We start from the raw sequence: 26383 nt of genomic DNA, 5'->3' as shown, positions 1-26383 counted from the left end.
AATAAAAAAATATATGGAGACAAATGAAATACAACAGTCCCAAATCTTTGGGATGCAGCAAAAGCTGTTCAAGAGGGAAGTTTAAGGGTGCCTGGGTGGCACAGTCAGTTGACCGTCTGACTTTGGCTCTCACAGCTGGTGAGTTTGAGCCCCGTATCAGGCTCTGTGCTGACAGCTTGGAGCCTGGAACCTGATTCAATTCTGTATCTTTTTCTCTCTCTGCCCCTCCCCTGCTTACGTGCTCTGTCTCTCACTTTCTCTCGCTCTCTCAAAAATAAATAAACACTAAAACCTTTTTTTTTAAAAAAGAGGGAAGTTTATAGCAATACAGGTATACCTAAAGAAACAAGAAAAATCTCAAATAAACAATCTCAGTGTGCACCAAAACGAACAGAAAAAGAAGAACAAAGCTCAGAATCAGTAAAAGAACAAAAACAATAAAGATTAGAGCAGAAATAAATGAAAGAGACTAAAAAAAAAAAATAGAAGAGATCAATGAAACTTGGAGCTGGTTCTTTGAAAAGATAAATAAAATTGATAAACCTTTAAGCCAGACTCATCAAGAAAATAAGAAAGGAAAAAAAAAGTAAATAAGAGAGGACTCAAATAAATAAAATTAGAGATGAAAGATGAGAAATAATAACTGGCATCACAGAAATACAAAGGATTATAAAAGAATACTATGAAAAATTATATGCCAACGGGACAACCTAGAAGAAATGCATAAATACCCTGAGACATATATAAAACTACATCAGTAAGAAATAGAAAATTTGAAGAGATCAATTACTAGTCATGAAATTGAATCAATAATCAAAAGCTCCCAACAAACACCAGATGGCTTCACAGGTGAATTCTTCCAAACACTTAAAGAAGAGATAATACTTATTTTTTGCAAGCACTTCAGAAAAATTAGAAAAGGAAGGAAAGCTTCCAAATTCATTCTATAAGACTAATATTATCTTGATACCAAAACCAAGTAAAGACACTAGTAAAAGAAAAAAGAAAGAAAGAAAGCTATGGGCCAATTACTCTGATGAACACAGATACAAAAATCCTCAACAAAATATTAGCAAACTGAATCCAAAAAAAGTCACTCACCACAATCAAGTGGGATTTACTCCAGAAATGCAAGGATGGTTCAATATTCACAAATCAATCAACGTGATATATCATATTAATAAGAGAAAGGATAAAAAACATATGATTATCTCAATAGAGATATAAAAGCATTTGACAAAGTACAACATTCATTCATGATAAAAACTATCAACAAAGTAAGTTTACAGGAAACATTTCCCAATGTAATAAAGGCCATACATATATGAAAACCTAGCAGCTAACTTCATATTCGATGGTGAAAAACTGAGAGCTTTTCCGCTAAGGTTAGGAGCAAAACAAGGATATTCATTCTTATCACTTTTATAATGGAAGCCCTGGTACATAGTCCTGGAAGTCCTAGCCATAACAATTGCCCAGGGGAAAAAAAAATACATAAAAGACATCCAAAAGAAGTAAAACTTCTTCCTTATTTGCAGTTGACATGTTACTATATAGAGAAAACCTTAAAGATTCCACCAAAAAAACTACTAGAACTGATTAATGAACTTAGTAAAATTTCAGGATGCAAAATTAGTCTATAGAAAATTGTTTCATTTCTATACACTAATAATGAAGTAGCAGGAAGAGAAATTAAGAAAACAATTCCATTTACAATTGCACCAAAAATAATAAAATCCCTAAAAATAAACCGAGGAGGTGAAAGACCTATATTCTGAAAACTACAAAACATTGATGAAAGGAACTAAAAATGATACAAACAAATGGAAAGATATTCCATGCTCATGGACTGGAAGAACCAGTATCATTAAAATGTCCATATTACCTAAAGCAGTCTACAGATGTAATGCAACCTCTATCAAACTATCAACATTTTTCACAGAATTAGAAGAAATACTCCTAAATTTGTACAGAACCACAGGAGACCTTGAATAGCCAAACTAATCTTGAAAAAGAAGAACAAAGCTGTAGGTATCACAATCCCAGATTTCAAGGTATACTATAAAGCTGCAGTAATCAAAGCAGTGTAGTACTGGGGCTCCTGGATGACTCAGTCAGTTAAGTGTCTGAGCTGATTTCGGCTCAGGTCATGATCTCATGGCTGTGAGATTGAGTCCTGTATTGGGCTCCATGTTGGGCATGAAACCTGCTTAATATTCTCTCTCTCCCTCTTCCTCTGCTACTCCCTGCTCCTGCTCTCGCTCTCTCTAAAAAACAAAACTACAACAAAAAACAAACAAAACCAGTGTGGTACAGGCAAAAAACAGACACATTGTACAATAGAACAGAATTAAGTCTGAAATAAACATACTTTTATGGTCAGTTGATCTACAACAAAGGAGCCAAGAAAATACAATGGGTAAGAGATAATCTCTTCAACAAATGGTGCTGGAAAAACAGGACACTTACAAGCAAAGGAATAAAACAAGACCACTTTCTTGCACCATGCACAAAAATAAACTCAAGATAAAGACCTGAAACCATAAAACTTCTAGAATAAAACATAGGCAGTAGTTTCTTAGACATCAGCCATAGAAACATTTTCCTAGCTATGTCTCCCCAGTGAAGGGAAACAAAAGCAAAATTAAACTATTAGGACTTTGCCAAAATAAAAAGCTTTTGCAACAGTGAAGGAAACCATCAACAAAACAAAAAAGGCAGCCTGCTGAATGGGAGAAGATAGTTACTCATGGTACATCTATCTGATAAGGGGTTCATATCCAAAATATATAAAGAACTTAATGGAAATGAAGATTAAAAAAACAAATACTTTGATTAAAAAATGGGCAGAGGACCTGAATAGACATTTTTCCAAAGAAGACATACAGATGACTAACAGACAATGAAAAGATGCTCAACATCACTCATTATCAGAGAAATCCAAATCAAATCCACAACAAATTATCACCTTACACTGGTCAGAATGGCTAAAATAAAAAAACAAAAGAAATAAGATTCACTAGAAAGGCTATATAGAAAAAAACCCTCATACATTATTGGTGGGAATAAATTGGTGCAACACTCTGGAAAACACTATGGAGATTCCTCAAAAAATTAAAACAGAATTACTGTATGATTCAGTAATTGCACTACTGGGTATTATCCAAAGAAAATGAAAACATAAATTCAACAAGGTATATGCACCTCTATGTTTACTGCAACATTATTTACAATAGCCAAGACATGGAAACAACTGAAGTATTCATTAATATATGAGTGGATAAGAAGATGTGATGTATATATTACAATAGAATATTATTCAGCCATAATAACGAATGAGATTTTGCTACTTGCCACAACATGGATGGACCTAGAGATTAAGTGAAATCAGTCAGAAAAAGACAAATACCATATGATTTCAGCCATATGTGCAATTTAAGAAAGAAAACAAATGAATAAACAAAGAAAAGAAGAGATAGATGTAAAAATTGACTCTTAAATACAGAGAACAAATTGGTGGCTACCAGAGAGCAGTGCCAGAGAGCAGGTGGGGAATGGGTGAAAAAGCTAAAGGGGATTAAGAGTACCTTTATCATGATGAGTACTACTGCTGAATCATTACATTGTACATCTGAAACTAATATAACACTGTGTGTTAATTATACTTGAATAAAAAAAAGGAACCCTTCTTTAAGAAGGTGAAAACAGCTTTATTACATATTTTTCAATTAAAAATACTACTTTTATAAGTTAACAAAATACTATGGGCATAAGGAATGCATGCATGCGGAGAAAGGGGCAGCAGTGCAGAGATAGCTCCTTGGAGCTCATACTAACGGGAATGTCTAGGAAACAAATCATAAGATGAAGAGTGAAGAGCAGCTAAAGAGCAAGGGATAGAGAGTATGACCCTGAAATCTATGTCCCTGGAAGCAAACAACCAAGAGTCTTTTATCACATTTGCTCAGTGGGTGCTTAGTGGGGTGGGTTTGAAGTGCTCAGTGGGTGGTATGAAGTGCTTGGTGGGGTGGCTTAAAGAGGAAAGAAAATGTTTGTTTGTGGCCTAAGTACAGTTCTGTTGAGTTTCTGTGATGGGTACCATCAGACTTTTGGCTTCACCATATGACCTTCCCCTAGAACTTCATATATCTTATTGTATTCTGGAAAACATTTATCTTCTTTTGAAAAGGGAACTAAAAGATCTAGAGGAAATACTTCTGTGAAATATTTTGGACAAAAGGAAAGAATTCTTTATTTGTTCAGTTGATTCTGGAAAATATATGGGGCTTGATGCTATCTTGAAAAAGGACAAAAGAAAATTTTATAAAATAGTTCTTTAAGATTAAAATTGGAGCCTAGGAGGCATGTTGAAATCTGAAGATTTAAGGTTGGACCAATATCACCCATATCTTGCTGTGGTCCCCTTAATATTATAGATGGATTGGTAAAGAGAGTGATGTGTGCACAATCACAAACTGTTGACTCTGTTCCTCCAGAAAACCAGGCCTTGAATGTGGTTTTTATAAAATTTAGAGATGACACTGCTCTAATTATTATCTTTGTTTCCAAAATGTTTGCAGTGATGCTAAGACTTTAATTCAAAATAAACCAAGACCCCAAACTGAAGAGGAAATACCCCTCACTGAAGAGGAAATGAGAGCAGACCAAAGTCACTAACACGGGTGCACTTACTAGAACTTCTGGATTGTTAGTTTGTATAGCTGGAGTTATCTCAGCTTACTTGCTTACATGCGTGAAACCTGGACTCAGTGGTAGACTACATCTAATAAAGTAGAAATGTCACAGCTTCCCTGGCATGATGTGGAGGAAAAAACCTAAAGGCTCTGAGTGACCAGAATATTGGAGTGAATTTACCATATGCAACCTGCATATCCACTGTACTCCTGAGAATACCACATCTATGGCAGATAAGGTCTAGTCAGAAGGCAGAAAACACATCAGCAATTAGAACAGGGGAATTCTATTATATAGAATTATTAACTACTGGGCACCTGGGTGGCTCAATTGATAGGACTGAGCATCCAACTCTTGACTTTGGCTCTGATTATGGTCTCACTGTTCGTGGGATTAAGCCCCGTGGCAAGCTGCACTAACAATGTAGAACCAGCTTGGGATTCTCTCTTACCCTCTCTCTCTCTGCCTCTTCCCCACTCATGCTTACATGTGTGCTCTCCCTCTCTTCTCTCAAGATAAATAAACTTTAAAAGAAAATAATTATTAACTAGTAACAGAATATGAAATGCTAAGACAGGCACACCTCTAAAGAATACTGAAATAACAATGTTTTTACTCATATATGTTATTTGAGAAACTTAACAGAAGCCCATGGGGAAGAGAAGAGGAAAAAACTAGTTTCAGAGAGGGAGGCAAACCATAAGAAACTTAAAAAAAAAATTTTAATGTTTTGTTTATTTCTGAGAGCAGAGAGAGAGAGAGAGCGCAGAGGAGGATCAGAGAGAGGCAGACACAGAATCTGAAATAGGCTCCAAGCTCTGAGCTGTCAGCACAGAGACAGACATGGGGCTCAAACTCACAAACCGTGAGATCATGATCTGAGCCGAAGTCGGACGTTTAACCGACTGAGCCATCCAGGTGTCCCAGAAACTCTTAAATACAGAGAACAAACTGAGGGTTGATGGGGGGAAGAAGAAAGGGGAAAATGGGTGATGGGCACTGAGGTGGGCACTTGTTGGGATGAGCACTGGGTGTTCTTTCTAAGTGATCAATCTTGGGAATCTACTCCTGAAGCCAAGAGCACACTGTATACATTGTATGTTAGCTAAGTTGACAATAAATTATATTTAAGAAAGGAAACAGAAAACAGGGCTTACACAGTTGGGTCTAGGGAGAGCAAGGATACAGAAACCACAGGCAGCAGGCTCATCACTCTCTTCCCAGACCAGGGCGCCCTGGTGTGGGCACTGCATTGTGCAGCCTGCCTATGCATTTCTGGCTGTGGGGAGGCCACTGTTGCAAGGCTTCTAGTCCCATGTAACCAGAGTTGGTGAGAAGGGAGAGTTTGCCACAATGTGTTTTCTGTTACTCAGCAAGGCAGCCTTGTGAGGACCTAACGTGGTGCAGTTAATTACAGCTGATTACCTTGCATATAATACTCAGGTTCCAGCTGTTGAAAGCCTCTAGAGGCAGAAGAAACTCATGCAAAGGTGGGCAGGAAAAGGCCTCTTCCACCCACATCACTGCCTGGCATCCTAGGAGCCCACCCTTTAAATAAATAGGTCTTTGTAAGTCGATGGCTAAAATATCCCCCAGTAAGGATTATTGCAGTGAACACATAAAAATAACTTTAAGAGCTGCCAAAGTTTAAATGTTGCCTATCATCACCTCCCATGTCTGTACTTCAAACAAATGTCTGAAGACCCCCTTAAAAATTGACCTAAATCACAAAACAGGCATTGCAACTATCAAATAGCAAAGCAATAATAATAATAGGTACTATCATATGCAAATAATGATAAATCTATCTTCCTCTCGATCACTATCTCCTCTTTTTAATATTCATGCTCTATTGCACTGGCTTATTGGGCTTATCCGGATATTAAATAATGCAGCCCTAATGGGGAAAAAAAAGAATATTGAAATAGCAGATGTATGGAGTAGCCACTTACTGTAGGGCACAAGTACAGTACTAAAACAAAGGTAAGACTGGAAAAGGCCTCTCTCTTCCAACCTCATTCACCCAAGGCTGAACCTCAGACTTTGTTGGAGAGAAGGTGGCTGTTGCCCACTGTCTGGCAGAAAAGCTAACTAAGCTATAACAGGTCAGGCTGGCAAATAGGGAACATGCCAGCTGGCATGCCAGGAAAGTTGCTGGAAACCTCCTAGTTAGGGTGCCAGTAAAATTAGCCAGAAGCCATCCACTGCTGTCTCAGTAAAACTTACTAATAGGGTAGCTGCTGGGATGCCCATGAAACTCAGGAGACTGTGTGTCTCCTGAACAGAGCCCATGGAGAAGCTGCCAGTTGGTCACAAAACTACCCACTGGTAACCACGGCATAAGAGCAAGAAGAAAACACTGGAAACAGACACAGAAGCCCTTTCCTCTTCCAGGGTTTCTCTGAGATCCTCTGCTGATAAGGTCTAGCACTGTGTCAACTGGCAAAGGAGAAGAGGGTGAACTTAGAGCGGAAAGGCAAAAATTGATAACCTGCATAGTTGGGGATAAAATGAATTAACAATGTCTATGTGGGGATAACTGCTGAAACTGAATAATGGGTAGACAGGATTATTATGCTATTCTGTCTATTCTATATATTTGAAACTTCCTATAATAAAATGTTTTTTTTTTTTTTAATTTTTATTTTCCTAAAAACAAAGGCTTTGGGGTCAACCTGCTTGACTTCAAATCCTGGCCACTTACTGGCCAACTATTTTGAGTCTCTGTTTCCCCACCTGTAATAACAATACCTAACTCATTAGAGGTATAGAGAGGATTAAAATAGGTATGATAAGTGGTAAGCTCTCCATAAATCTTAGCTATTAGTACTATTTGTATTATTTATACTGGTGCTGACAGTTTTAATTTTTAATAGACATAATATTAGTATCACACTATAAAAATAAACATCTGTAAAAATAGGAGTTGGTAATTCATAAGAAATTATTCCAGAGTCAGGTGGTTTGACTTTTAGAATGATCTGTTATATATTTGTCCTTGAAGGAAGAGTAACTTACTTTATCTTTTATTTTGTCAGCTCTAGCATCCAAAGGCTGGTTTTTGTTTTGTTCCTGATTACATTTTCGATTTCCTCCACCTGAGCTTATACTTTTATTTTGTCCCACAGAACTCGAAGCAGTAGTGGATAGTACAGTTGTGTTGATACCAGATACAGATGATGTACTGTTTCCATTTATTGACCCATTTACACCTTGAAAATAAAAATAAACATGTTTACACAAAAGAATACTAATCAGTCATAACAAGAAATTATATATGCTACAATATGAAGAGCTCTCTAAAACATTATGCTAAGTGAAAGAAATTAGACACAGAAAGTCACATATTGGATGATTCCATCTATAGGAAATGTTCACAATGGGTAAATCCATAGAGACAGAACACAAGTTAGTGGGTCTAGTGGCAACACAAGTTGCCAGGGTCTGGGGAGGGAAGAATAAGGAGAAACTGTTTAAGAGGCATTGAGTTTCCTTCTGGAGTGATGAAAATGTTTGAAATTAGATAGAGGCAGTGGTTGTTCAGCACTGTGAATGCATTAAATGCCACTGAATTGTTCACTTTAAAATAGAACTTTTATATTTAACTGAATTTTACTTCAATCAAAATAAAGTTTAGAAATAGAATTAAATGCAAATATTTCCCCTTTCAGAGCAAACTCACTGAAAAAACTCTTACTCAAGTGAAAAAAGATAATAATAAACCACCCAAAATGGTATTATAATTTTCAAATGCTTTTCTAGCAACAGTTATCAATTACAGAAATATTAATGATCATTTAAAAGAAAAAAAGTATTTGGATATTAATTCTGATTAATTTAATGCTGAATTACAGAAGAAATAGTATCTTATTTTGGGTTACACAAAGGAGATAATGAGATACAGAGGAAAAAGCAGTGGAGCTGGGATTTAGAAGGCCTGGGTTCAAATCCTGCCCATGCCACATTTACGTGTAAGCAGTCCTTGAATCACTTTTTAAACCTTGGATGTGAAATGAGAATACTTCCAATCTCTAAGAGTCATTGTAAGGATTAAGCAAGACAGTATGAAAAAGGTGTCTAGTACAATGTTATATAAATGTTATTAAATCTAAACTCTACTGAAAATAGGTATTAGAATGGAGGACTTCTAGTACATCACTTAAGTTAATATAAATACCTTTTTCAGGACCATTTCTATTACTTTTTCCCGAAGTCCTTGAATGGAATGAAGAAGAATCATGATTCTGGGCTGGAGGAGCAAACAGTGGTGGAATTCCCAGTAATGGTGGAAAGAAGGTCGCTCCTGTGCGAGTATGAACATCTGTTGTTCGCCACCATTCTGCACCTCAAAACCAAACACCAAACAAACAAACAAAAATACATGAATTCACTTTCTACTTAATATAACAATGCTTGAAATTTTCAAGTTTCATCTTGGAACAAAATTGCTGAATTATACACAATTCTGATCATCTAACTATAACACAGAAGATTAGATGTTGTACACTCATCATTCCTCTCATTAAGATAATATCCAAGGATTTTTACTTAGCAGCTCTTTGAGTTCAAGTTTATGAAGAATACAGGTAGTCTATGGTTTTAAAAATAAAATGGAAAACTTGGAATATCAAAGGACTACTTGACTCTTGGATAGCTTATACCATAATTACCAAAAGTAGTAAAGAGTACATTAATCTATTTTAAAACCTTAGAATTTAAGTTATGTTCTACAACCTATGTTAAGAATTTCCTTAAGTTATATACAATATAAATCTGGGTCTGATAAATCACAAATAATAATATAAAAACTGCTACTGTAAACCAGTATACCTCAAATGCATTTATGAAAGAAAATATTCTATACTCAAACAAAAACATAAAGATAGAAAAATCAGTGTGTGTTTTTTTCTAAGAAATGAGAAGCATTCAAAGATTTCCAAAACAAGCAATATTAAAATAGAAAAGGTTTATAAAATTCCTCCCCATCATTACAAATAACAATGATTGTTTTAATAATGTAAAATGATTCAAAGGTAGAAAATCATCAAATGTAATTTAGATGTTCAAACAGTGGCTCTTAGTTAAAAGTTTTAGAAAAGAAAAGAAGCCAAATTTTATAGAATATATTTTCCAAAAAGGATGAGGATTAAGAAGAGATTTGAAAATAATCCAGAAGAAAAGTCTTGTATTGCCCCATTTAAAATCTCAGAAATACGGGCACCTGGGTGGCTCAGTCGGTTGAGCATCCGACTTCGGCTCAGGTCATGATCTCACAGTTCGTGGGTTTGAGCCCCACATCAGGCTCTGTGCTGACCACTCAGAGCCTGGAACCTGCTTCAGATTCTGTGCCCCCATCTCTCTCTGCCCCCTCCCTGTTAATGTTGTCTCTCTCTGCCTCAAAAATAAATGAAACATTAAAATAAATTTTTAAAAAAATCTCAGAAATAATCTTTCCATTTGGCTAACCTGCCAGAGTGACAAATCATTTATTACCTTTGAGGCTAATGTTTGAAGAGATATGCTATATTTTTCTTTGATTGTAACCACCACAGGATATTGCAAGAAAAAAATAATATAGTATGTGAAACATTCAATATGGTCAGTGTACTGTATTATATGATCTTTAAATCTTTTGTAGGAATATCTCTTCTTAAAAATAGAACGTAATGCAATGTTCACCCTCATCATCTAATGGCAAAATCTGTTTGTTTGTTTTTTTAAGTGAAATGTTCATAGTAGCTGCTATTCTAAAAGGTCTAAAAAACAGAATAAGCAGAAAACTGCAAAAGCTATTCTTCCACACTGCAGGAAGGCACTGCTAGTGAAATGACACCAATGCAGATTTAGCAGTGCCTGAATGATGGGAACTGAACCAAGAATAACCATACAAAGGCATTAATCATTTATCCACTGTTTAGATGAAAGAGGTGTATGTAGGTGGGAAGAAAGACTGTGTATTTGGAGCTTGTATCAGCACAGTTGAAATCTATTATTATTTATAGGTCTGAAACCTAGGTACCAGATAGTTAATAAAAAGGAACTGAGGTTTCCTAAGGATATTTATATTATTTAATATAGAGTCTATAATTAAAGCATTACAGCTGAATGTATAGACTTCATAAATAACCAACAAATCAGTAAGGTAATCAAAGTATAATAAGATTCAAATATATTAGACATAACCTCAGAAAAAAAACATAACCATAACACTGTACTTTTGAGCATCACTATAAGTACACAATGGGGATTAGAAAAAAACTGGAAAATGAATATGGTATAAATAAGCTGACACTACAGGTAAAAAAAAAACAGTAAATAAAATCAATCAAATAAAAATATGAAGATCGTATAGCTTCTGATTACAAACTTTACAACTGTCTAATATTTCATAAGAAATAATATAATTTTTGTTAAGCAACAAGCTTATTTATCTTCCAAGTTTAAGAAAAGAGAAAACCAACTTAGTCATTCACAAATTAGCTTGTTGATAAGATAAAATATACAAAATAAGGATTACATATCCCAGCACATGATAAGTTTCCGAATGTATTTAAATGAGGTAACAGCATATTAGTAACATTAATCATATTAAACTGAAAGAGCTTAATACTTTAGATGATATTGAACCTAGAAAATATAGCAGAATTTTAAAATCTTTTATACTTGATAGAGACAGATGCTTCAATGAAATTCATGGTAATATAATATAAAAATATAATGATCAAAAACTGTAAACACTTTAAAAGAGATTACTGTGAAATGCTATTTCAATATAAAATGGAAATAATATCACACTAATATCCATGAAATTATTTTGCACCATGGATCCAATCATCTGAAATAAATTATTCTTTATTTAAAATTTGTAGTAATTTCTTCCTTGTGTGTCTTCATCAATTTTTAGGTGATTTCAAAAATTTGGCATTTAAATGACTACTGTTTTGAATAAAGGCAATTAAAGAGAATTTAAATTTAAATTATACCAAATCTACAACTTGAAAAATGAGTCCTCTGGGTCTGGGCATAGTCTCTGTTCGTTTGGCAAAAAAGACAATACTCTGACCATTAAAGACTGCTTGTAATGATCTGTTTATCCCTTCTTAAAAACTGTAAACAACATATACAATGTGAGTGTATTCCTCAGTGCACAGAACAGATTAGATGCTCAAAGAACTTTGTATAATAAGTGAATGAGTGAATCATCCAGGTAGGCTAGAGAAGTTATTGACTTTTTTTCTATACAGTGGAAGTATCAACATTATTTAAGTCCAGATGAGTAACTCTTTACAAATGCTATCATTTATCACTGTGATAAACTATCCATTATCACTGATAACTATCAGTGCAGATAGTATTTGATTTTAATTGTGGTTTACTAATGCTCAAAAGGTATGGTATGATCATTTAAGTCACCATCTAAAAATTTCCTCAAATTACATACAAGTCTGGGTCTGATAACTACAATAAAATAATTTAAAAATTAAGATAACGAGTAACTATATTACTACTATTTTGATTTTTATTCAGAAATCCTATGTTTCAGCAAATAACTATTGAATTGATCATCTTGCTAAGCAACCATGCTAGAAACTGGCCAAAATAAATTCCGATTATATTTTTAAAGCAAATGTTAAGACTCAGTTTAAGACTTAACTTTAACTTTCTAGTCACATTACCCCTCCCTTTGGCTCTTCTATCCCAGACAACTGAATTAAAGGAATAACATGACTCAAATAATAGTACTTGAAATATATATCTAACCATCTTTCCATTCCATATATAGTTAAAATGAAATACTTGTTTTTTTTAAAAGAAGAACTTGATAACTTATTACCCATTAAAGTGGGCAAGAGGAAATAATAATGATAATTACTAATTATGTACTAATTATATATGCTAAACTTTGCAGTCAATACTGATATGGCTTATCTTCAATCTCTACAAGAACCCGAAGAGGCAGGTACTATTATTTATCCTCATTTTCAGTTGAGAAAACTGAGGCAGAGTGGTCATATTACTTGTTCATGGTCACACAGCTAAAATGTAGCATAGCCACATTTAAATTCAGGTCTATTTGTCTCTAGAGTTATGCACTAATTTTTAAACTGTTCTATGTAACACTAAACCTTGCATCTCTTACTAAAATTTATTAAAGTAAAATCAATCACTGGAAACATATTAAGGTTTAGATTTTCAAAATAATATAACGAGACAAATTATAGCATGTTTGTCCAATTTAAGCTTTAATTAATGTCCTACGGAGCTCCTGAATTCCCTTCTATAGAATTTGGGATAATTCTGGTCTTGCTGCTATGCAAGTGGTACATATCTATAGATGTTGTGATCAAGTATGGAAAAATATAGAAATTTAAGAGCCAAGTTCATGTGCCTTAGAAAGTGCAGAGGAAGTGAGAACTCAAAATAAAAGTATAGATATATTGATTATAAGAACTGGAATATACTTTCCACTGTGAGTTAAATAATTTTTAAAAAATCAAATAAAGTTGAGAAAAATTCATCAAGCTCTACACTTAAGGTATTTACACCTTCCTACTTATTTTGATTAAAAGCATGAGAAAAATGTGGCCTAATGATTCACTTTTGTGGCAGATGCCCCTCTCTGTAGCTAAACACTTGAATCTCTATAACTGCACTACTACGTAGCACAAATTGTGTGAGCTTTTTTGCACATGGAGTATTGAGCCAATTCTTGTACAAGACTTTTTAATATACCAGGCATTAGGCTACTTTTTTTTTCAATTTAAAAAACAAATTACCGCTTGAACATTTTCAAGCTTTCCTCCTTTCCTTGAACACTGCTTGTAACAGATGTTTACCTGGAAAAGATGCTAGTTGGGGATGTGCGGCTAAGGCTGTGGGTGTACCAAGTGTCCCCAAACCACCAAATTCTGAATGCCCTGAGCTGGCTGAATGTAGACCAAAGACTGGGTGGCTGACCATTGGGAAGGCACTCGACACTGTGGACAGGTTAAACGGTTGATCCCCAGCTGCTCTGAATAAATGTCCTGGGAGGGAAAAAAACACACTTAAAGTTGTACTATAAAAACAGATGAGATTTATCTGATTTCAGCATTCATAATTAAAATTTCTTATCCATTAACTTTCTATTTTACACTTTTTCTTTTGTATTTTTGCTCTTCACACTCTATAGAATATTTCTAGAAATACGTAAGTACTCTAAATATAATCAAAATGAGTGGTATAACCTTATTTACTTTGAATTTGAGATTTGAAAAAATGTTTCAGTTACATAATTTTCACTAATTATACAGTTTGACCTGCTGAAGTGAAGTGAACTTTCTGTTAATGCATGTACATTCTTATCAAAATTTTATACTCCTAAGAAGGAAAATAAAAACGTTCTATTAACATAAGGTTGAAAACCAATGAAGTCAGTCCAGAATTTGTCACCAAGACATTACTCAGATTCTCATACACTCTGGGTAAAGCAGTCCCAGTTTCATGTGTTGGAAGTGAAGCTATGGTCTCTGTCCAGTACCTCTTAGGTGAGGAGTATTGATACCAAAAATAGATTATATTTTGGCCTAATAAAGCAATGTAAAAGACAACATAAATATTTAATAAAAAACCTACTAAGATATTTTTAAATGCATCCAAGGGTGGTTATCAGTACAAAAGTCATTTTTAACTTTGTGATGGAAAGATTACTACGTTCAATTCAAATGTGTGGCTTTTCAATCTCCATTCTAAAGAGACTCTAGTTCTGAGTGTCATTGATTCCAGGTTGAAATGTTACACAATCAAAACCATGACTTATTTTTTCATATTTTGTAAGGGATATAACAGGAAATTTGTTACTACTTGGAAACTTTCCTCTAACTTCCAGGAAATAATTAAGTTTCCCTGGCCTGATACTATGAAAACAGAATATCAAAACCCACACTCTAGGCTATTTTAAGAATTTACTGTGCAGAGGTATTATTATGCTCTGTGTTAAAATGAGAGTAAGTCTTCCTTATTATCTTCTGTTTATACCATACCTAACTATTCATTGCAATTTAGGTTTAACATAATACATTTGAAAAATGTAAGTATGTAAGTTAAAAAATTAAGTATACTTTTATTGTCATTCAGTTATCCACGAAATCCCTCCTATGCTTTTTTATTCCTGAAAACCAAGAGGAAATCCTCAAAAAGGTCAGAGTCTACCTTCAGAGATTAATATAAACTCTGCATTATTTACTGAAATAACAATACATTTTTTAATTGAAGTAGTAAGATTTAAATAAATTGTATCAAGTATATCTTATATCAGCTTATCTGGTAAAAAGTTCTGATTCAGGGTGAAGGTCCCACTATAACAACACAGTGACTGGATCTCACTGGAAGATTCTCAAAGTGGTTTTGCAGGGAAGCCCACAAAGAAACTATAAGGGAGGAGGACCAGGAAAGGACAGACTTTGGTATTTTTTCTAAGTCCGCTAATCCCTGTTTCTGATCATCACAGCCTAAACAGAAAATTTGTGAATGTGGTACTTTGGTGTTATCAGAGTTCTAGACCACATTAGCACTAAACTTGAGTCAAAACAAAAACAGGGCATACTGCAAGAAAAGGTCATTCAAAATCAGTAAGAGTAGCAACAGGTCACCAGGAAGATTGTGTAATTTTGTTTTTTTTTTGTTTTTTTTTTTTTGCAAATTCTCAAAAACCCAGCTAGTTTCTCTAACAAATGAACTGTAACATCAAGAACCAGTATTTACTTTCACGTGTAAAAAATCCCTGGTTCTTACCAATCATTTCAACTTTCATCAATCAAATGCCCTTAATCAAATGTTTGATTTATAAACATATGATCAGTTACGTTTCCTTCTACATTAGTTTTCTTGATAAGCAAGTTGAACAAACCATTCCAGTTTGAGGACAAATATTATAAAAATTCACAACAGACTGAAATTATAAAGAGTCAGAAACTGCTAGAAATACTTCCAGAACAGCTAATGAATTGGTAGTAAACATTCTTAAATGCAGTTAAAAGATCAGTTTTATTTTTGTGAAGAAGTAAATGACCTAAACCTTTGAGTCTCATGAACAGAAAACATGAACAATATTTAAATGAAGTCACTTTTGCAGCAGAAATTAAGAATCAATCATACATAATTTGATTAAAAAAGGTGTTCTTTTTTTTAAACTCTAAAAAGAGTGTATATCTAGAAGGAACTGAATCTAGAATTTCAACAAAGCATGAGCTTTACTCACCATAGATTTAAATGGACAAAAGAAAGCACAGTAGGGTACACAGAGTTACATTTATGCCTAGCAACGTTACAAAGGAACTATCTCATTCTATTTTCTTACCCTTTCTTGTCAAACTCTTGGTGAAGATAATTAAAGCATAGAAAACACCCAAGTGACAACGGAATCGTTAGCTTATTCCCTGTTGGCCTATTCACTTTTTTATTTAGTAAAAAAGACTAGGACCCCATTATAATGATTATAGTGATGCCATGCATTATCAAAAATACACATTAGAGATTTCCTCTGCTATATATGGATACAGTTATACACAGAAGGGAAATGATTTCATAATGAATTTCATATTTTTTACTATATTTTGCCTTTATAGCAAGAATCTAGAAATCAATGATATAAAAAATAGCTTTCTCGTTAAAACCTCTTAACACTGTATATAATTTTAGTATTGCTTTTGTACGACCTTTCAAAATACACAGATACTAATTCCATGTAAAAATATTCCAGAATTATTTTCTTCTTTATTCAAAAGTTTCTGTAATTCAGGCATTTCATAAACATACCTATGAAATGTCAGGCGCTACGTTTAGTATTTGACATACAAGAATAAAAAAGACATAATCCCTGACCTCAGGAAACTCATGGGTGAACATAATTTAAATACTATTGAACTTTTTTTTTACACCATAATGTCTAAAACAAGTTAGTTAATATTTCAGTATCATTTAAACAGGTACTGTCATATACAGGAGTTAGTAATAGATCCAAAACACCTAAAAATGGTGTTTCATACAAAGTAAATATACAACAAATATCTGTTGAACAAATTAATTCACTACTCATTAAAAGCAAAAGTACATAGATGGGACTTATTTCAAAGACCTACAATCAGAACAGGAAGTTCTCATGAATCACTTAAACTTGCAAGTACACTTCCTAGCTTTCTTTTGCCTTACTTCACCAACCCCTGGTCCTGACTTTTAAAAAAATATTTTTTAAATATTTATTTACTTTTGAGAGAAAGACAGAGCTCAAGTGGGGGGAGGGGCAGAGAGAGGGAGACACAGAATCCAAAGCAGGCTCCAGGCTCTGAGCTGTCAGCACAGAGCCCCACGTGGGACTCGAATCCACAAACTGTGAGATCATGACATGGGCCAAACTCAGATGCTTAAGTGACTGACTGAGCCACCCAGGTGTCCTTGATTTTCTTTTTTTTAATTACCACTTGGCCTTAATTCCTCCTTGATTTCCATTTAGGTCACATATTGGATTTGATCACTCAAAATTCTACCACCTCCAAGATCTTAAATTCTTAAGTTGCCCTCTACCCACAATTTTCACATTTCCATTTCCTTACTTCTTAGCATGACTTCCCCAATCTCCTACCATGCCCTGACTCTATCTATTCTTCCTTTTCAATCTCATCACCATCTCTCTGGAGTTAATCTTGAAAGAAGTCTTACCTGTCTGTTCCCTCCTCACTTCTTGGATCTTTAATATGTGTGCCAAACCTCAAGCCTCTCTTCTATTTTGTCTATAAAGTTACTAAAGTTTTCCTAATCAGCAGGTCCTACTAATCTTGACTTGTCTCATTTTTAACCTCTCTGTATAAATCTGGCCTTTCTGAGTGCCTCCTCCTTATTAAAACCCACATTCACGAAAGTGAGGAAAGGGCAGGGGACTTAAAAAAAATACACACACACACACAATCCATATATTCACCCTTAAGCTCCAGGTCATGGAATTGTCTTGATCTTCTTCTTAACTTTATCTTCTAATAATATTTCTGGTTTGCTTTATTAGATTTTCTTTACTAAATATAAGCATTCTTAAAGATTTTGTCCTGCTATCTTTTTTTTCCTGTATGACTCTTTCTTATTCACGTGCCTTCATGTTTTAACTATCACTTTTATGCAAATAATTGGTAAACTAGGATTTTAGCTCCCTGAGAACAAAAGTGAATCTCATTTATCTCCGTATCCCCAATACCTGGCAAATGTGAAACACAATTGGTACTTAACAAATGTTTCCCACTGTTGTATTTTTGGTCACGTTATTTCTTCCAGTTCACATCCCTCACCTATGTAACATGTTTTTTGGTTTGTTTGCTTGTTTTTTACTTCTTTTGTCTTTCATAATCTTATCTATCCTAACCATCTCAAAAACAAATTGCCCAAGACATATTCCTGAATTTCCCAGACATGTTTTGGGGCTTCTTTAACTTTCATGATTATTTGTAATCTTTTACCATACTACATTACTGAAGTATAAAGTTATAAAGGAAAAAGCCATCTCTTAATCATTTTTACTCTCTATAAAACACTGCATTGAACAAACTTATCACTTGCAAGGGTAACACTTCCTAATACCTGTTACAGATAGCTAAAGTGGAAGTTTTCATTGTTTCGTTCTTTTTTTAAAAGGCTAGAATACCCAGGGATTATTCCTCGAATGATAAAAATATAGCTGATCCTTGTACAACACAGAGGTAAGGGGCGCCTCCCCTGCTACCCCCTGCAGGTAAAAACCTACCTATACATTTGACTCATTCCAAAACTTAATTACTAATAGACTATTGTCAGCTAGAAGCCTTACTGACAATAGTCAATTAACACATATTGTATATGTTATCTCCGTTCTATACCATATTCTTACAGTTAAAATATTATAAATGTTAAGAAAATCATTATGAAGAGTAGTACATTTATAGTACTAAACTGTATTTATTTGGAAAAAAAGTCTGTGTAAAGGGATCCACACTGTCAAACCTGTGTTGTTCACGGACTAACTGTATATAAAAAGCGTTCATAAAGTTACTCAAAGCTCTTTGGGAAATTAGATGCTGATTTAATGACTCTACATTATGGCTTTAGTCTTATACAGCAGGGGGTGCTGTATAGATTACACCCTTGATTCCATTACCAGAACAATGTCCTTAGCCTTTACCAGTATTGAAATTTCAAGCTATTGTTCACAAGGTGATTTTTTTTATCATGGACTGGTGGTGGCTCAATGAATGCCAAACTACATTTAAAACAAAGCATATTATGTATTAATAAAAATAACAGAATAATTGTCTTACATGAAACAAAATACAACATGAGTCAAACAGGTTCTATTAACCTCACAACTACAAAATAAAGTTATTTGGATATGAGAATGTTCCATTTTTGAAGAAGTAACTTTTTTCTACATTAATATACCTGATATAAGATGCTCTCAAATAAACACTTGCTATGACTAAAACTTTAAAATTCTGCTCTGAGAAAACATCTGCAACCTGATAAATCATGTCACAAAATGAATATACTTTTAGAAGCTGACAATTATTCTTTTTAACAGATATTAACATTCAAATATAGTTTTAATATGATTAACACAACTTTTAGTTTCTATCTTAAGTGGTAGGTAACAATGTCCACATTCTTAATAATAAAAATTAATATACATGTGTAATACCTAAGTTTTCTTACTTACACTATAATAAGCTCAATATGTTTTAGCAGAGATTTTCAAATTCTGCTAGCCAATCTCTGTATATGTGATTGAAAGAAGTTACACAAAACGCCAGTGTCTTGCTAACATGGCATGGTAACTGCAAGTGTCTTTATTAATGTTGGTGAATTTTAGGCTACAACACAATGAGGGTTGTTCCCCTACAAGAACAAAATCTCCTATCAGGAAAAGTCCAGAGAGCCAATTAAAGCAAAATAATTAGGGGTACGGGGTAGCTCAGTTGATTGAGCATTTGACTTTGTCTCAGGTCATGAATCTAATGGCTCATGAGTTCGAGTCCTGCATGGGGCTCTGTGCTGACAGCTTGGAGCCTGGAACCTGTTTCAGGCTCTCTGCTCCTCGCCCTCTCGCACTTGGTCTGTTTGTCTCTCTCTACCTCCAGAGTAAATATTAAAAAAATATTTTAAAAAATAATTAAAAGAAGTATGGTAAAGCATTGAATCTTTTTAAAAATCAAGGAGATTGCTTACTGTGATAGAACTCCACAAATGTTGCGGTTAGTGCACTAGAAATAAAAATGTCTTTAATCTTTCATTGCTTTCCAAACTTGTTGCAACATGTCTTCAAACTCTTGTCTCGAGTTATTTATAAGTATAAGCATAATTTTACAGCATTGCAAAATCAGCCTCTGCTATACAACCTGCATAAGTGTGCTAATCATCAAAACTGCAGCACACTGAAATAAAGGTTATGTGTGTACTTTAACACTAGTAATGACTAAGTGTAATAATAACATGAACATCATGAAAATCACTATAAATTAAAGAAATGCTCAAATTATTGGCTCACATATTGAAATTCTTAAATATATTAATCTTCAAATATTCTAGAACTTAAAATGTGCAAACTACAGAAACTTGATCTTTGATAAGAGAACAAACAGAAAGAATTCTATAACTAATGGTGATAAAACACTTCCCCTAAATAATCTTCATTTCATTGCTGCAATCTCAAAGCTTTTTTAGCCAGCTAACCCTTATATTTTAACATCTAAAATGATTCATGACATGGAAATAAAGTCTTTATTTTTATTTTTAAGTACTAATTTTGAGATTATTTTAGGACTCACAAGAGTTACAAAAATAGTAGAGTCTCAACCTCCCCTATGTTAACATCTTCTGTGACAAAAACTAATTTTCAGAACGAGGAAATTAACCTTGATTAATTAATTAAAATTAAAAATTTATTCGGATCTTATCGGGTTTAGTTGCGGTGTCTCTTTAATTTTCCCTGATTTGTGACAGTTCCTCGGACTTGCCTTTCAGGATCGTGATACATTGAAGAGTACTGGTCCAGTATTTTGTAGAACATCTCTGTGTGGTCTGTTTAATGCTTTCTCTCGATTCATTGGGTAGGGTAACCGACGTGCCCTTCTCAGTGCAACATATCTGGGGTCCAAGATGTTACATGTACCAGTGAGACCAATTTGATCACCTGATTAAGTTGTGATCTGCTTGGATTCTATGTAAAATTACTATTTTCCTTTCAAACAGTTGTGGTGTTTTAAAATTAGAAAACAAGCCATTCACAACCTAGGTAACCTTGGGAACAAAAGCTGCCACTATCTAACACAGAACATGGTAAATAGCTTTTGATTCAGTTTAGCAAATGACTGCTGTTAAAAGATAGGAGCAGTTCCTCTTTCGTAATAAGCATTTTTGTTAGATCAAATGAAAGGACTTAGAGTTCATGGATTAAAATGCTAAAAATATACAATATTTTATATAGACCTTTACCTTCAAATCCAGCTGTACTTATTTTAGTAATGACACAGAAAAGAGAACTAAAAATAATCAAATTCCAAAATCTTATTTTACCTATGCTTAAATAAATAAAAAATACTTATAATGAGCAAAAATTATTAAAATCAGCTTTGGAAAACATACTAAGTGTATTAATTTCCTGGGGCTGCCATTACTAAGTACCACAAACTAAATGCCTTAGAACACAATTTATCATCACGCAGTTGCAGAGGCTAGGAGTCTGAAATCAAAAAGGCTCTAAGGAAGGATCTGTTCCATACTTCTCTCCTAGCTTTTGGTAACCTCAGGTTTTCTTCATAGGTCTTCACATGGGCTTCTCTGTGCATGTCTCTGTGTCCAAATTTCCCTCTTTCATAAGTATACCAGTCATACTGGTTTAAAACTAACCCTAATAAACTCATTTTAACTTGATCTTCTGTAAGGACCCTATCTCCAAATAGGTCACATTCTGAGATACTGGGAGTTAGGACTCCAGTATATCTTTTTCTGGGAGGAGACAAAATTTAATCTATAATACTGAGTTTATATTCATGAGTACTTAATTGATTTGAAAGTATTATCTTACTTTAGAAATTTACTATTAAAATTCTAAATTAAAACTACAAAGTATTACTCATAAAAATTAGGTAAAATAATATTTCAAAAATATTGAGTGCTTTCTGATCAAATCCTTCATTAAAAAAACCCACTGAGTTAGAGGAAGCTAGACAGTTGAACATTTGGGGGCCTTTATTTATGAAATTTATAGATATCTACAATATAGACAAATCAACTAAAAAGGAAAATAATAATAATATTTCAAAATATAACATAAACATTCAAAGAAACTGGGATGAAGCTTTGGCTTTATCCCTAAACCAACAAGAACAGGCCTATCTCATTCTTTTGATGATTCACTAGTGGTTGTAAACTTAAGCCCTGGTTATCTTTTAAATAAGAAGTTTCAATAAAATAATAACTTTGAACTTAAAGGGTTTTATTTATTCCTTCTGTTTTCAGTAAGTCAGCTGATCCTTTAAGATTCCTCACCATGTGGCTTATAATGCCCATCCCCAGCTAAAATCTGTATAGCCATTTGGTATTACCAAACAAAATATAGCACAGTCTAGAAAATCTATTAAAGTTAATTTATCATCTAATTTTCATGTCCAAGTCCTGAAAGTTCATCTCTTTCCTTTCTTCAAAAATTGTTTCTTGAGCATATATTTTGTGCCAGGCACTGACTGGACACATGCTGATAAAAGAAAGCAGATATAGTTCCTGTCATTTAAATACAGAAAAAGGGACAAGTAAAATAACATCAATGGTATAATTATAGATTGTGAAGACTATGATGGAGGAAATTATTAGGGACAGAAATATATAATAGTTGAACAATTACCTAGACACTATGAACAGAGGAGAATTCTCCAATATGTCTTAGGATATGTAATCTGAGACAAAGCATGAGAAAAACTCAGCCACATGAAGATCTTCCAGACACAGGAAAAAAGCATGTTTGAGATCCAGATCTGGGAAAGAAAGTTTTTTATCTGAAGATGTGAAAGGCCGAAGAAGCTGAAAGATAATGGGGCCAGAGTGAATACAGTACTGGATCAATCTGATGTAGTCAGAGATTTGATCATGGAGGGTATAGATGTTAGGTCAAAAAGTACCAAACACCTAACTCAAAATGGCTACAGTGAAATAGTGTATGTATTAATTCACATAATGTAAAAGCTTTTGGAATAAGTTCACCTTAAATAAGGAAGTTTGATTGAAAGTTTACCAATACCTAATTTCTTATTTCTTCTCTTGGTTCCACTTCCTCAAATGGGTCCTTCCTCTTAGGTTTGTGGGACAAAAGGGTATCCTTTCTCACCAATAAAAATTCCAGAATGGAATCCCTTTGTCTTTGATGAGTCTAACTTACTAATCATATGCCCATTATTCCTTAGCCAATCACTACTGCCTAAGAAATATATTTGGATTGGCTAGACTGGGTCACACACCACCCATGGAGTCTTAGGCAAATTTTTTTTTAAGTGATTTGTTTTTAGGGGGCAACTTCAGGCAATATTGCAGCAGTAGTAGTGAAGAGGTCATATGAACCATCCATAGAAAATAATTATTATAAAAATCAGATTTAAAACAACAACAAAATTAAAGATACTGAAAAGCAACCAAAAGCTGAGAAAAGCCAGGGGAGAGTTTAATCTTAAAAAATGGTAATAAGAAGGGGGTAAGAAGTATGATTTTGTGGCTTTCTGATCTGATATTCTGCCTAAACCTCACAGGTATAACTACATAGAAGAGTGGAAGAAAAAACATCAGGCTTATCAGCTAAAGGTACCAGAGGTCAGAATCCAGGGCTGGGACAACATCAGGAAATTTAAAGGGGAAATTCCGGCAATGAGCAAACCATAGAAAGAATGAGGCCCAAATTCAGAGTTTAAATTATCCAAATGCCTACTAGCTATAAGTACACTGAACATGAATGGGGAAGGATTCCAGGGGCACTGCAAAATAACTAGCAGAAAACATAGAGAAATCAACTCTTGAAAGAGCTACACATGGGTGATCAGTTGAGTTTGATGTATTTCTTAATTGAGTACATTCCTTCACCATGATTAGCTTAGACAGCAGAAAACCTGAAGTATCAGAGTACAGAGTCCAAAGCTGGCACAGCAGATGGAAAATAGAGGGTATCTTAGAAGCGAGGAAACCACAGAGAGAAAGAGACTCATCTCTGCCTAAGTACTTGGCTGACACAACAATTTTCACAAGCACAGAAAAGACCAACAGGGGATTAGTCTAATAAAGAAAGAGTGGAAAGTCAAAAAACAGAGAATGGATCATCATCAATATGTTTTTGACCACAATGATATTAAAATGGACATCAATAAAAAACTGAGATGTCAAATTATTGACTTCTAAATAGCCCATCGGTGAAAGAAGAATTCACAAAGGCAAAAGAAAACAGTTTCACTAGAATGATAATGAAAACTTCAAAATTTGCAGGATATAGTTTTAACAGTAGTTAACTGGGAAATTTATAGCATTAAATGCATATATAAGAAAAATAAAAAGGTCTTAAATAAATGATGGAAGCTTTCCTTTTAAAAAGTTACCAAAAAAAAAGAAAGAAAGAAAAGAAATCACACACACACACACACACACACACACACCCAGAAGGAAATAATAAAGGACAGAAATAAATAAAACACAAAACTGAGAAAAATCAATGAAACCAAAAGTTAGTTTGTCAAAAGGATTAATAAAATTGATAAACCCCCAGTAACAAAGAAAAAAGGCACAAATTATTAATATCGATAATGAAAGAGAGGACATTCAAAGGATAAGTTACTATTTAAAACAACTTTGTGTTCATAAAGTCAATGAATTAGATGAAATGGACAAATTCTTTGAAAGACATCAACAACCAAGGCTCACTAAAGAGTAAAACAATAACTTGAATAGTTCTCTATCAATATTTAAAAAGTTGAACTCAATTGCATATAATCAGTTTCTCCCCATGATCCCAGGGCAGCTCTTCCTACCCATGGGTCTTCTCCCCATGTTTTAATAAAATCGCCTTTTTCACTAAAAAAAATTAAAAAAATAAATAGAAGGTTGAACTCATGGGTTAATATCTTCCAAAAACAATTACAATAACAACAAATTTTCTAAGCCCAGATGACTCCACTGGTGGATCCCACAAAATTTGAAGGAAAAAATAATAGCAATTGATACAAACTTTTCCCAAAAGCAGGTTTTCAAGAAGGAGGGAGAGGTCAAATATGTCAATTCTGCCCAGAGGCTGAGTGAGATGAGAATAGAAAAGTAACAGTAGTATGGGTTAATGGGTACATAAGAGACGAGTAAAAGGAGGAAGGATACATAGCTATATCTTTTGAAGAGTTTGGCTGTGAAGCAATGCAGAAAATAGGGCAATGACCAGAAAAATAGTTGAGATGAAAGAAAGATTTTTGGTATGTGTCGTTTTTTAGGATGGGAGATATTACTAAGAGCATGCTTTTATATTGAGGGACATGATCCAGTAAATAGAGAAAAGTTAACGATATTGTATAGAAGGAATGAAGTCCTTAAAAGTCTTTTAAAAATCTATTTAGAAAGCAATAGGTATTTGCTATTGTCTGTAATGCTTAAGAGGCATATGTTTTGAACAAAGCGTTTTTTTTCTGTTTGGTTTAATTTATATTGTCATACACAACAATGTATCAAAAGAAATTTATAATAAGTACACATGAGCTATTAGATGTTCTGAAGGGAAAAAAAACTACTGAAATTGGAATAAAGCTCATCTATCTATATATATATCAGGAGTTTATTACATTCACAGGTTGGGAGATATAGCAGGGGACCTATCACCAATGAGCTCAAGTGCACAGATAATTGGCTCATTTGACATTTGTTCTAACCTCCTCTTTTGTAGCCAGGATTTTGAATATAATTTAGATTCTATCAATCAGATATGTTTGAAAAGAATTAAAAACCGAGTTAAACTGGCAGATCAGCAGCACATAATGCATGTCCTTTTTGTGGATGCAGACCTACTAGGCAACACAGAACAACCTTGGAGGCAGTTATGTCAGTGGTTCCTGAACAGTGGATCGCAGGTGAGGTGGTATGATCCATGGAGTGATTAGTTGGAACAGTGGTGTCCTGATTGGACCTTAAGCAGGCCAATTCAGCAGTAATGCCCTAAAATCATGCATGAGGACGAGGGAACCAGCTCCTCAATAATTTCGAAAGTATTCAATTCCCTGTATTAAATCTCTTCGTGCTGAAAACAGCTTTAGTGTTATCACGAGCTGAACTGGCTGAAATATCAACCAACAACCCCAAATGGTGACAGTTCCGAAACTAAAAAGCCAATCCAGTCTATCACAGCTGGCCTGCTATCTGATAACCAAGTTCAAAGCAATACTAAAGGAGAGGGAAATGAAATCTTTAAAAATGCATGTATAACCTTTAAGGTTAAAGAGGAGTTCTTAAACTAGGATAACCATAAATCAAAATATTGAGAAATCCAACTACATTAAAATTGGAAGTTTTATTAAGAAAAAGACAATTTAGAATAAAAAAAGGCATACCACAGACTGGGTAAAGATAGGTCCCACATATATAACTAACAAAAGGACCGGCATCCAAAATATAAAACCCTCATAAATCT

At 34.1% G+C, this 26383-nt stretch overlaps 1 protein-coding gene across 1 annotated transcript in view; it reads right to left on the bottom strand.

The window, feature by feature from the left end:
- BAZ2B (bromodomain adjacent to zinc finger domain 2B) overlaps positions 1-26383 on the bottom strand; it is a 299967-nt gene that overhangs the window by 104302 nt on the left and 169282 nt on the right. The window contains exons 4-6 of the mRNA XM_039237514.1: positions 13533-13721; positions 8873-9040; positions 7714-7907 (exon numbers count right to left, since the gene is read on the bottom strand). Of these exons, the coding sequence (XP_039093445.1) occupies positions 7714-7907; positions 8873-9040; positions 13533-13721 (551 nt within the window). The remainder of the gene's footprint in view (positions 1-7713; positions 7908-8872; positions 9041-13532; positions 13722-26383) is intronic.

Source organism: Hyaena hyaena, unplaced genomic scaffold (assembly GCF_003009895.1).
Source record: "Hyaena hyaena isolate Hyena2069 unplaced genomic scaffold, ASM300989v1 scaffold_126, whole genome shotgun sequence".
NCBI classification, from domain to species: domain Eukaryota; kingdom Metazoa; phylum Chordata; class Mammalia; order Carnivora; family Hyaenidae; genus Hyaena; species Hyaena hyaena.
The sequence above is the reverse complement of the archived record's forward strand: the minus strand, read 5'-3'. Positions and strand labels throughout refer to the sequence as shown.